Genomic DNA, 10,576 nt, shown 5'->3' with positions numbered 1-10,576 from the left:
CCTGGCCGTGGGTCTCCGTGGCGCGCGCGCGCGCGCGCACCAGCATCCCCGCTGCGCTCCCCGCGCCGTGGGCGGCGCAGGGCGGGGCCGGGGTCTGGGGCGGCTCCCGGCTCCCCGCGGTGGGAGGGAAGGGGGGAGGGGCCCTCCCCCGTCACCCCCGCTCTTCCCCCCGCCCTGTCTTCTCCCTCCCTCCCTCCCTCCTCCTTCCCTCCGCCCGGGAGCTTCCCCGGGTCCCCGGCGCCGCCTTCCTCGCTCCCGGCTCCCCGCTCCTACGGCCGCTGCCGCCCCGGGGAAGGAGAGACGGGGGTGGGGTCGGGGGGGACAGAGAGAAGGCCGAGACTCTGGCTGGGCCGGAGCCCGGACTGGAGGGCCGGCGGGTCGGCAGGAGGGGAAAGGTGGAGGAGAGAGGCGGGGGAGCGGGGCGCAGCGGCCGGGCCTGGGGCCTGGAGGCCGGGGACAGCCGGGGAGCCGGGCCGGGGCGCCGAGGTAAGAGCCGGGGCCTGGAGAGCAGGGCTGGGGGCGCGGGGCGCCGGGAGGGCCGGGCTGGGGGCCCGGGCCCGGGAGGGCAGGGGCGGCGGGGAGGCAGGCGGGGAGCTGGGTTAGCGCGGCCGGCCGGAGAGCCGCGGGGGCCGGGGCCGAGGAGGAGGAGGAGGTGCGGAGTGCGGTCCCGGGAGGGTGGGGGGCCGGGGAGGCAGGAGGAGGGTGGGGACAGGCCCTCCCTCCCCTCCTCTCCCCCACCCGCGCGGGCTCCGCCCCCGCCTCCCTCGCGGGGCGCTCTGGTCCCCGGGCTGAGCCCGGGTCGGAGCCTCGGAGGCTAGCCGGGAGGAAGGCCGGGCCTCCGGGGCCGGGCAGTGCCGGGGGGCTCGGCGGGTCCTCACGGCCGCCCCTCCCTCAGATGCTGCTGCTGCTGCTCCTGCTGCTGCTGGCGCCGCTGGTCCTCAGCCCCCCGGGCGCGGGCGGGGCGCAGACCCCCAACGCCACCTCGGAAGGTGCCTCCTCCTGCGGCGACCTCTTCCGGCACCCCTGCGCCCTGCTCCCCCCTCCCCGGCCCTCTCTGCGACCCCGGCAGCCCGGCCACCCCGCCCGTTTGCCCGCCTGCCCACCCGCCCACCCCTGGCTGCCTTCCTGGCACCCCGCAGCGCCGCACCAGACCGCCTTCCTGTGTGTGGCCCGGGTCGCCGCCTCGCTCCAGCCGTCCCGGCTCCACGTCGCTGACCCAGTTCTGCCCTTGCCGGGGTTCTGTGTGGCTCCCCAGTGGCCTCGGAAGGCCCGTCTCATCTCATCCTGACTCAAAACTCAAACGCCCTCCTTTCCAGCCGTTTCTCCCCCAGCTCCCTCGCCCACCACACCCCTCCCGTCCCCCAAGTACTCTTCTCCTTACCCGCCCTCCGACCACCTCTCGTCCTGTGCGCTCCCGTTAGCTTTCACTCCGGCCCGTGACTCTGTCCAGAGTGCTGGGAGCAGCACACGACTCTCTGAGCGGAGTCCTGTTCGGTACCCACCCCATCCCCGCCCTCCAGCACCCCTCTCCCCGCCCCTGGTCCCCCACCTGCCCACTGACCACGCCCTGGTCTCTCCGTCTCCGCTGCTGACTCTGCCTTTTCTCTCCCCCCCCCCCATTTCCTCTCTTTACTCCTTCCTGGCTCACCCCTCAGGTTGCCAGATCATACACCCGCCCTGGGAAGGGGGCATCCGGTACCGCGGCCTGACCCGGGACCAGGTGAAGGCCATCAGCTTCCTGCCTGTGGACTATGAGATTGAGTATGTCTGCAGGGGGGAGCGCGAGGTGGTGGGGCCCAAGGTCCGCAAGTGCCTGGCAAACGGCTCCTGGACAGACATGGACACGCCCAGCCGATGTGGTGAGTAGCCTTCCGAGGGCCTCTCCCTTCCTCGAGCCCCTTCCTCTTCCTGCCTCGAGCTTAGCATCGTTTGCAAACCAGCCGCTTCCAACCCAGGGCCGCTGCATCACAAATGCGTTTGTTGTGAGTGACCGTGTGCAGGGGGAGGCCGTCAAGGGGGCAGCCTGCCCATTCCATTCCATCCTTCCTTCATTAAAGCCACTGGCCATGGATAAAATAGCCTGATTATTCATTTTGTGAGTCGTTCCCTTCAAGGGTGATCCGTGCCCCATGATGCCAAAAAAATATTCTGAAATAATTTCATCGCCTTTCCAAACACCTCTGTCCGAGAAACAGAAGCCGGTGTCACCTTAGAGGAAGTCAGCTAGAATAAGAAAGGCAAATCTGTGCATCTGAAAGTCACTTCCATCCACCCAGCTCAGAGCCAGAGCGCCGCCCACTGGCTGGATGTGCGAGAGCTCCATCTTGGGTCGCTGCATGGCAATGCCGCTTCCTCTCCTCTCCTCTCCTCTCGGTGGGAAAGTGTGTGGAGGCTTCCAGGGCCAGAGGAGGCCTGGCAGCTGAGAGGCCAGCCCTGTTTACCCTGACTTCCTACACTGTAGGGTGCTGTGGGCCCAAACCCAAGGCTGAGCCTTCTGCTAAGCTGAGGGCAAGGAGCTTTCTCCAACCTGCCTCTCCCTCCCTCTCTCTCTCTCTCTCTCTCTCTTCTCCTCTCTCCACAGTCCGAATCTGCTCCAAGTCTTATTTGATGCTGGAAAATGGGAAGGTGTTCTTGACGGGTGGGGACCTCCCAGCCCTGGACGGAGCCCGGGTGGACTTTCGGTGTGACCCTGACTTCCATCTGGTGGGCGGCTCCCGGAGTGTCTGTAGTCAGGGCCAGTGGAGCAGCCCCAAGCCCCACTGCCAGGGTGAGGGGAACAGCTGTCTGGATGCAGCCGCTGAGCACAGGCTGGGCTGGGAATGGATGGAGGGACAGGAGGGCTGCTATACAAAACGGGGGTGTGGGGGAGACAGAGGTGAAAGCCCAACTCCTTCCTCCATCCATTTGCCTCAAACTTGTTCCTGTCGTCCCCCCCCCAGTGTCCACGTCACCCATGCTGGGTGGGGGGCTTTCTTTCTCTTTCTATAGCTTCTCCCCGGCTCCTGGTTCTGGAGTCTCACACGTTCTCTTTTCCATGACGAATCTCGCCGTCTCTCACCCTTCTTGAGGTCTATATATACCCCGACTTTCCCCGGCCTCGGTTCCTTCCTTAACGCACAGACCTCTTCTAGAATAGAGCCTTCTTCCTTCATTGCATAACCAAGTCGTCGGACAGATTCAGAAATAACTCATGTCATCATACTTAGGAAAGTTGATGAGATTGGAAAGAGTATCTAGGGTGGAAAATGACCCAGGTAAAATTTAAAAGGCTTAAAACAGGGGGTGGAACAGTCCGGTCATGAAGGACAGCCCAGCCCAGGGGGGGCAGAGGCAGCCTTTTTCTATACCTCCCTGACGACCTCCCTCATTCCCCGAGGGAGTCAGTCTTGTGTCCATCACCTTTTCTGACGTCCAGTCCTGCAGATGTCCCCTCTCCTTGGGCATCCGGGTCCCCTCTGCAGCCTCCTGTCCTGGGATGCTTCTTCTTTCCTTGTAGACTCTTCTAAGGATTCTCACTTTATTGTTCTGCTTGTAAGGTTGTATCATTCCCTTCTGGAGATTAGTGCCACCAAGGGATGGGTTAACCGAAAGTCAGGGGTTCGGTTCCCCATTTACACAGCCCTTTTGTGTTCTAATCATGTGGAAGGTTCCCATAATGTCTTCACGTGGTCGTAGGTTTTTGTCAAGACCGCATAAGGTGTTTGGTTTTTTTTTAAACAGCGAGCGATAGCTTAAAACCAGTTGTATCTGTCAAGGTGTCCTCTCACGGAGAGACGCCCTCCTCCCCACATTTTCTCATACTGAGGCCCCAGGAAACCAGGGTCCGCCCTGGTCTTTAGGCGTAGGTATTTGTTTCAAGTTCTGTTGCTGCCCTGAGAAAAATAAAAGAAGGCAGAAACCCAACACATCCTGACCCCCAGTCCGCCTTGCCTTCCCCTCAGGGACCCTCCCCTCCGCAAGGCAGGGTCATTCTTCAGCTCCGCCCGGGGTTGCGCACGGACAGGTGTGGGAGGGGTCCGGGGAGGGGGCCAGGGGAGCCGGGTCGCCCGTAGTAACTCTTCTCTGATCCCGTCTCTCCTGCTGCCAGTGACTCGAACGCCACACTCAGGTGAGACGAGAAAGCCCTGACCCCTCACTCTTCACCCGCACCCCCAGGGACGCTGCCCTTGGGCGCTGGGCTCCGGGGTCCTTCTCCCGCCTCCCCCACCCCCACCCCCGTGTGCGCCCGGCCCTCCCCTCCTCTCCCTACCTGTCTCCGCCTCCAGCCCCGGTTTTCCGCGAGGCCGCGGCCCCCCCCCCCCACCTCCCTGCTTGACTGCACTCGGCCTGCTCCCACCTGACTCCGCTCGGGCCAAGCAGCAGCCGCCCCAGCACGGGGTTCTTTCCCTGTGGGGTTCCTTCCGACCCTCCCGGGCACCTCTCCCTGCTCGTCCCTCCCCAGGACTTCCCCCGAGGGCTCGACCAGCCCGTCCCACCCTCGCATCCCCCGACCCGGGCCTTCCTTCCATCCTCTCCCTGCTCCTGGGACCACGGCGCCCTTTCTCAGCCTTTCGTCTCCCCAGCCCTGTCCCCTGCTTCTGTCCCCATCACTCCCCTGGGACCCCGCTGTCCCCAGAGCCCCCGCCGCCCCCACCCCCTCCCGCACCCGCACCACCCGTCGACCCCCCATGGAGGCGCTCTGGCCCGGCCGGGTCCTCCCCTTCCCCACCCCTCCCCCTCCGCCCACCCTGCCCTCCGGGCACGTCCCTTCCCCCCCTTCTGCCCCCCCAGTACCCCTTCCTCGTCCATTTCCTTCCCGGGGGGGGCGCAGTCCCTCCCTCCCCTCCCCACGCGCGGCGCCGTTCCCACAGCTGCGCTCGCCTCCGTCCCCGCCCCCTCCCGGCCTCGCTCCTCGGCTCCTTCCCCCACCCGCCGCGCGCCTCCCGTGACGTCAGAGCCCCCTCCCAGCCCCTGCATCTCCCTCCTCCTCCTCCTCCTCCTCCTCCCCTCGGTCGGTCGGTCGGTCAGTCAGTCCGCGAGGAGAGTCCGCGGCGGTGGCGGTGGCGGTGGCGGTGGCGGTGGCGGGAGCCGCGGGCCCTTAGGGAGCCAGTCGCCCCTGCTTCCCCTCTGCCCTAGTCCCCTGCGCCCCGCAAAACCCGGGATGGAGGCGCCTCCCCGGCACCTTCTCAGCAGCCCTCCCCGGGACAAGTGTCCCCCCTGAGCCGCCTCCCCCCGCCGGCACCCCCTCCCGCCCCCTCCCTCCCTGCCATGGGTCCGGGGGCCGCCTCTCCCCGGGCGGGGTGGCCGCTGCCGCTCCTGGTGGCGATGGCGGCGGGGGTGGCTCCGGTGCTGTGGGCCTCCCACTCCCCGCATCTCCCGCGGCCTCACCCGCGGGTCCCCCCGCACCCCTCCTCAGAGCGGCGCGCGGTGTACATCGGGGCGCTGTTCCCCATGAGCGGGGGCTGGCCCGGGGGCCAGGCCTGCCAGCCCGCGGTGGAGATGGCGCTGGAAGACGTGAACAGCCGCAGGGACATCCTGCCGGACTATGAGCTCAAGCTCATCCACCACGACAGCAAGGTAGCCCCGGACATGGGGGTGGGGGGGGTGGGGGTGGGGGGCCAGGGGCCGGTGGTCTCAGCCTGAGTCACTGCTGGGGTTCCAAGGCAGCCCTCCCTTAGGTGACTAGCCCAAGGGCCGGAGTGCCGGAGCTTGGGGGGGAGTCTCAGGGGCTGGAGGTTCGAGATCAGGGTTGAGGGGCTCGGGATGGTTCAGCACGTTGCCAGGCAGACCCTTCTGCTCAGAGGCCCACAGGAGCGCTTGGGTTTGGGGAAGCTGGTGATGGACTTAGGGTACAAGCTCATCTTGACCCTCTGGGAAGTAAACTAACCCTGGGGTGAGTGGGGGGACGGAGGGAATGTCAGAGGTGGCCAACCGGCTGGGATGTAAGTTCACCATGGCAACAAGGTAAATCTGGGCATCAGGTTGGAGCTGGAAGGAAGAGGGACGGAAGGAGGAACATTTTCAGGGACTTGAGCGCTCTAGTTTATTGATCACAAAAAAATACACAAAACAGCAGGGTTGCCGCCGCCGTGAGCACCACCTAACTTCTCATCCTTCCACCCCCAATTTCTGGACCGTGGGGCTAGACAGCATATTGGGGTCAGGGAGGGCTAATGGTCAGGAGATGCGCAGACACTGGGAAGATGAACTGGGTTACAGGCCCACATGGGAGCCCCCCTGCCCCCCACAACAGCATGAGGATGTAGAGCAGCCAGGATCCCGCAGCAGCAGAAAGGCACTGGGGGGGGCGGGGGGGTCAAAGAGAGGGGCTGGGGCAGCAGAGACCCGCAGGGCCCCTGGAGCTTGGCCCCTGGAGCTCAGCCTCTGAGTTGATCTTCTTGACTGCCTCTGTGGTCTCTGGAGAGGCGAGAAGGGAAATGGGGGTGTAGGTTAGAGAGGTGACGGAGAGGGCAAGGTAAGAAAATATTTGGGTCCAGGGTCCTCTAAGACTCCTTCCCTTCTTGGAAGCCCTACTTAAATAACAAGGCGTGCGGGGAAGGAAGTGTGGGGTCTCCATTTGTCTTCTCTGACAGGTGGCCCAGTGACTTAAGGGAATGGCGGAGACCAGGGGGCGCACTAAGGATTTATATTTATGCTTGAGAGCAATAATCCACACCTGGAAGCAGGTGTGTGAGGGAGGAGGGGTCGCAGGGCGGGGTTGGGGCAGCAGAGAGCACAGGACTGTTGGGAGCTTGGAGAGGGGACTTCAGGGTCCCCCCTGACACTTTCACAGGGATTCTCAAACTTCAGGGTGCATTAAGGACCCCCACGGGACTTTGTTAACTATGCAGATTCTAACTCCTTGCTTAGGGATGAGTCCCAAGGACCCATCTGCATTTCCACCAGTAAGAACCCTGCCCTGGTGGGTGCCTGTGTGGTTAACCCCGGCTGTGAATGGACAGGACAGCAGGCCACAGGAAGAGTTAGGTGTTAGGGTCGGAGCGGCAGGTGGGGGAGATGGTCAGCTCATGGAAGGGTCCAGGGTAGGAGGGTAAGAAAAGTCGTTGGCTGTGAGTGGGGGGCTGGGGGGGGTGGGAACGTGGAGAGAGACAGGAGAGATGGGTGCAGGCTTTATGGTAGGGGGTCACGGGGAACTCAGACTCATCCCGTGACCGGTGAGTCCCTGGAGGTCGGTGTTGGGGAGACCTGTGGGGAGACCTGGGGGGAGGGAGATGGAAAGGCAGGCACCCTGGAATGGGACCCCCCTTTCCCGTCTGCATCCTTGCAAGAGCAGAAGAGAGGGAGAGAGAACAGAGGAAGTGGCCTAGGCAGGGTGGGAAGGAGTCACGGGGTGATGGGGGGGCCCTCAGGAACCCAGGGGGTGTGGAAGAGGAGAGGCAGGGAGGATGCAGGCGGGCGCCAAGGGAGAGACCTTGGGAAGTGGGGTTCCCCTGTGTGTAGGATCTTACATGTCCTCCCAGGTCCTCCTTGTTCCTAACCGCCTATTTCTCCAGACAGGAAAGGGAGGGGCACCCCGGGGGCCGGTGGGGGGACGTGGGGGGTCCCAGAGGCTGGGGTAGTGCAGCCAGTTCGGACCTGAGAACCCAAAGATTCACAAAGAGGCCCAAGTGGGAGGGATGGAGAACCTTCAGAAACAACACAGCCACTGAGCACTTGCTCCCCTTGGTGGGGGTGCGGCGTGGGGGGTGCGGGGTGCGGGGTTGGGGGCAGGGTCCTGGGTCTGGTAGGCGTTGGCTCTTCAGACGCAGGCCATTCTCCCTGACCCCCCCCCTCCAGCTTCCCACAATGTTCCCAAATGTCAGGCCTCAGTGGGCAGGGAGCAGGCTCTAGGGGGCCCTTCTGGATTTTCTTGAACTTGCCCCCCCACTTCGCCCTCCCCAGCCTCCTGGGCCTCCTGTCTGTGTCCCCTCTGCCCGGCCTCCCTGCTGGCTCCATTTCTTCTCCACAGCCTGTGGGGCTCCAGCAGCCTCTGAAATGTCATCTTGCAGCAGGAGGCCGGCAGCAGGCCCTGGGGTGGGGAGCCAGTCCCTTCCTCCCCCCACGTCCCCCCTCCCACCTTCCCTGACCCCTCCCGTCTTCTGCCCTGGCTTACTTCTTTCCCATTCCCATGCCTCTCCTGCAGGCACCCCAAAAGTACCTAGTTTCCTGAAGAGTCCTCCTTCTCCTCCCCAGTTCATCCCCCCTCTTTGTTTTTCTTCCCCTCAGCCCCTCCCTCCCCCCAGTGTCTTTTTCTAATGGACCCATCAAATGTCAGGCCCAGCAAGGGGGGTGGGATGCTGAGCTGGACCCCCTGGTGGGCTTGTTCCTGTTCTCTCTTGTTTATCACCAGTCCGGTGTGAGGGGAGGGGTGGGAAGAGGGGAGGTGGGCAGATGGGTGTGTGCAGAGCTGAGGGAGGACTTTTCATCCAGTGGCTCCTGAGGAGGCTGTCTGGGGACTTGGGGAGAGTTTATTCATAATTCCCGCAGCCTCTTCTACACACAGATGTTTGGGGTTAGAGAAACGTGGTTAGGGATGTGTGCATGAGTCGGAAGGAAGGAAGGAAGGAAGGAAGGAAGGAAGGAAGGAAGGAAGGAAGGAAGGGAGGAAGGGAGGGAGGAAGGGAGGAAGGAAGGGAGGGAGGAAGGAAGGGAGGAAGGAAGGAGGGAAGGAAGGAAGGGAGGGAGGAAAGGAAGGAAGGAAGGAAGGGAGGGAGGGAGGGAGGAAGGGGTGCCGGTGTTGATACTGACAGAGGGTGTGGAGGAGCGAGTAGGGGTAAGCACGAGCTGGAAGACAGAGGGTGTTGGAAGGGATGAGGAGAACCTAGGAGACGGAAGATTCCAGAAAGCAGAAGACCATGGCAGTCATGGCCAAAGGGTTTTGAGAGAGACGGGCTGTTGGGGGAAGTGACTCGGTTTCTGAGGAAAAACAAAGGAGCAGGGGAGGCAAGGACGAGAGGGACGTGGCGAGAGCCCCCCCTCACCCCCTGCCCCCCCAGTGTGACCCAGGCCAAGCCACCAAGTACCTGTACGAGCTGCTGTACAACGACCCCATCAAGATCATCCTCATGCCGGGCTGCAGCTCCGTCTCCACACTCGTGGCCGAGGCCGCCAGGATGTGGAACCTCATTGTGGTGAGAGGGCTGGGGGGGGGTGTCAGAGGCAGGCCGTTCTCTGGTGGGGGGGTATTTAAGAGGACGGCTTCCAAGGTTCAGAGCCCGTTGCAAACCTGAACTAATCGGCCTCCTAGCAACCCTGGCCTGAGCGCTGGGCACCGCAGGGAGGAACTGGCGTGGGGTCAGGGAAGGAGCATCTGAGTGTGACTCACTCTCCCAGGCGGCTGAAGTGGGACCCCCCTGGCGAGAGCGGGCAGGGTTGGAGGCACTCTTGGGGCTCCTGGTGGAGTCCACACAGATGATGTCCCCTTGTCGAGTGACATCCCCTGCTGCCCTATTCCTGTCCCCAGAGGCAGATGTCACGGTGGGTGCATTGGGCCCCCACTTCTGAAGGGCTCCGTAAAACCCCAACTTGATACTTTTTTTTTGTGACAGAGACAGAGAGAGGGACAGACAGACAGGAAGGGAGAGAGATGAGAAGCATCAGTTCTTTGTTGCGACACCTTAGTTGTTCATTGATTGCTTTCTCATATGTCCCTGACCATGGGGCAACAGCAGACCGAGTAACCCCTTGCTGGAGCCAGCGACCTTGGGTCCAAGCTGGTGAGCCTTGCTCAAACCAGATGAGCCCGCGCTCAAGCTGGCGACCTCGGGGTCTCGAACCTGGGTCCTCCGCATCCCAGTCTGACGCTCTACCCACTGCGCCACCGCCTGGTCAGGCAGACACTTTTTTCTGATGTAAGGGGCCCAATATTTTCTCCTGCCTGCGCCCCTGGGGCCTCAACCGGCCTCAGCCGGCCCCTGCCCGCTGTCCGCGTGTCCACAGCTCTCCTACGGCTCCAGCTCGCCGGCCCTGTCCAACCGCCAGCGTTTCCCCACGTTCTTCCGGACCCACCCGTCAGCCACACTGCACAACCCCACCCGCGTGAAGCTTTTTGAAAAGTGGGGCTGGAAGAAGATCGCCACCATCCAGCAGACCACGGAAGTCTTCACCTCGGTGAGGAGGCGGGGCGGGCACTCGCTCCGTCCCGGTGTCCGGAGGTGGGGCGTGTCCGGAGGTGGGGCGTGTCCGGAGGTGGGGCGTGTCCGGAGGTGGGGCGGGGAGTTCATGGGGGGGGGGATCTCGAATCTTTGTATCAGGAGAGAACACGTTCCAAGTGGGTTCAGTGTGTGATCTTTCTTTACAGCCTTTTTGGTTTTAGAGCTTTCTGTCTCCCTCTCTTTGATGCTTTGTTCCTCAGATAGATGGATAGATATTCCCCAAATGACCCAGTTCTATTAAAGTAGGTTCGCTCCAAAGTCACAAAGTCGGGACACAGGAGGAAGAGAGAAGAGAGAGAGTGTGCGATAGGAACCCCGGGAGGTAGCGGAGTCCAGAGGCACGGGAGGGGGCAGTGGGTGGGTGTGAGTGGGAACGGAGGGGTGGGCTGTGGAAATGGGCACAGGCACAGAGCGGGGGGAAAGATGGAGATGGGGAGAGAAGA

The 10,576-nt window shown here is 63.2% G+C and overlaps 1 protein-coding gene across 2 annotated transcripts in view; it reads left to right on the top strand.

Moving 5' to 3' along the window:
* The first annotated feature begins 237 nt into the window (after positions 1–237).
* GABBR1 (gamma-aminobutyric acid type B receptor subunit 1) overlaps positions 238–10,576 on the top strand; it is a 33,249-nt gene continuing 22,910 nt past the window's right edge. Inside the window, exons 1-7 of one of the 2 annotated variants that reach the window (XM_066251290.1) lie at positions 238–486; positions 896–989; positions 1,656–1,859; positions 4,088–4,108; positions 5,396–5,556; positions 8,976–9,110; positions 9,919–10,089. In XM_066251290.1, coding sequence (XP_066107387.1) covers positions 896–989; positions 1,656–1,859; positions 4,088–4,108; positions 5,396–5,556; positions 8,976–9,110; positions 9,919–10,089 — 786 coding nt within the window. In that variant the 5' untranslated portion in view covers positions 238–486. Of the gene's footprint in view, positions 487–821; positions 990–1,655; positions 1,860–2,581; positions 2,768–4,087; positions 4,109–5,395; positions 5,557–8,975; positions 9,111–9,918; positions 10,090–10,576 lie in introns of those variants that run through there. The other variant, XM_066251205.1, reaches the window with a different exon arrangement.

Source organism: Saccopteryx bilineata, chromosome 1 (genome assembly GCF_036850765.1).
Source record: "Saccopteryx bilineata isolate mSacBil1 chromosome 1, mSacBil1_pri_phased_curated, whole genome shotgun sequence".
Classification (NCBI taxonomy): Eukaryota; Metazoa; Chordata; class Mammalia; order Chiroptera; family Emballonuridae; genus Saccopteryx; species Saccopteryx bilineata.
The sequence above is the reverse complement of the archived record's forward strand: the minus strand, read 5'-3'. Positions and strand labels throughout refer to the sequence as shown.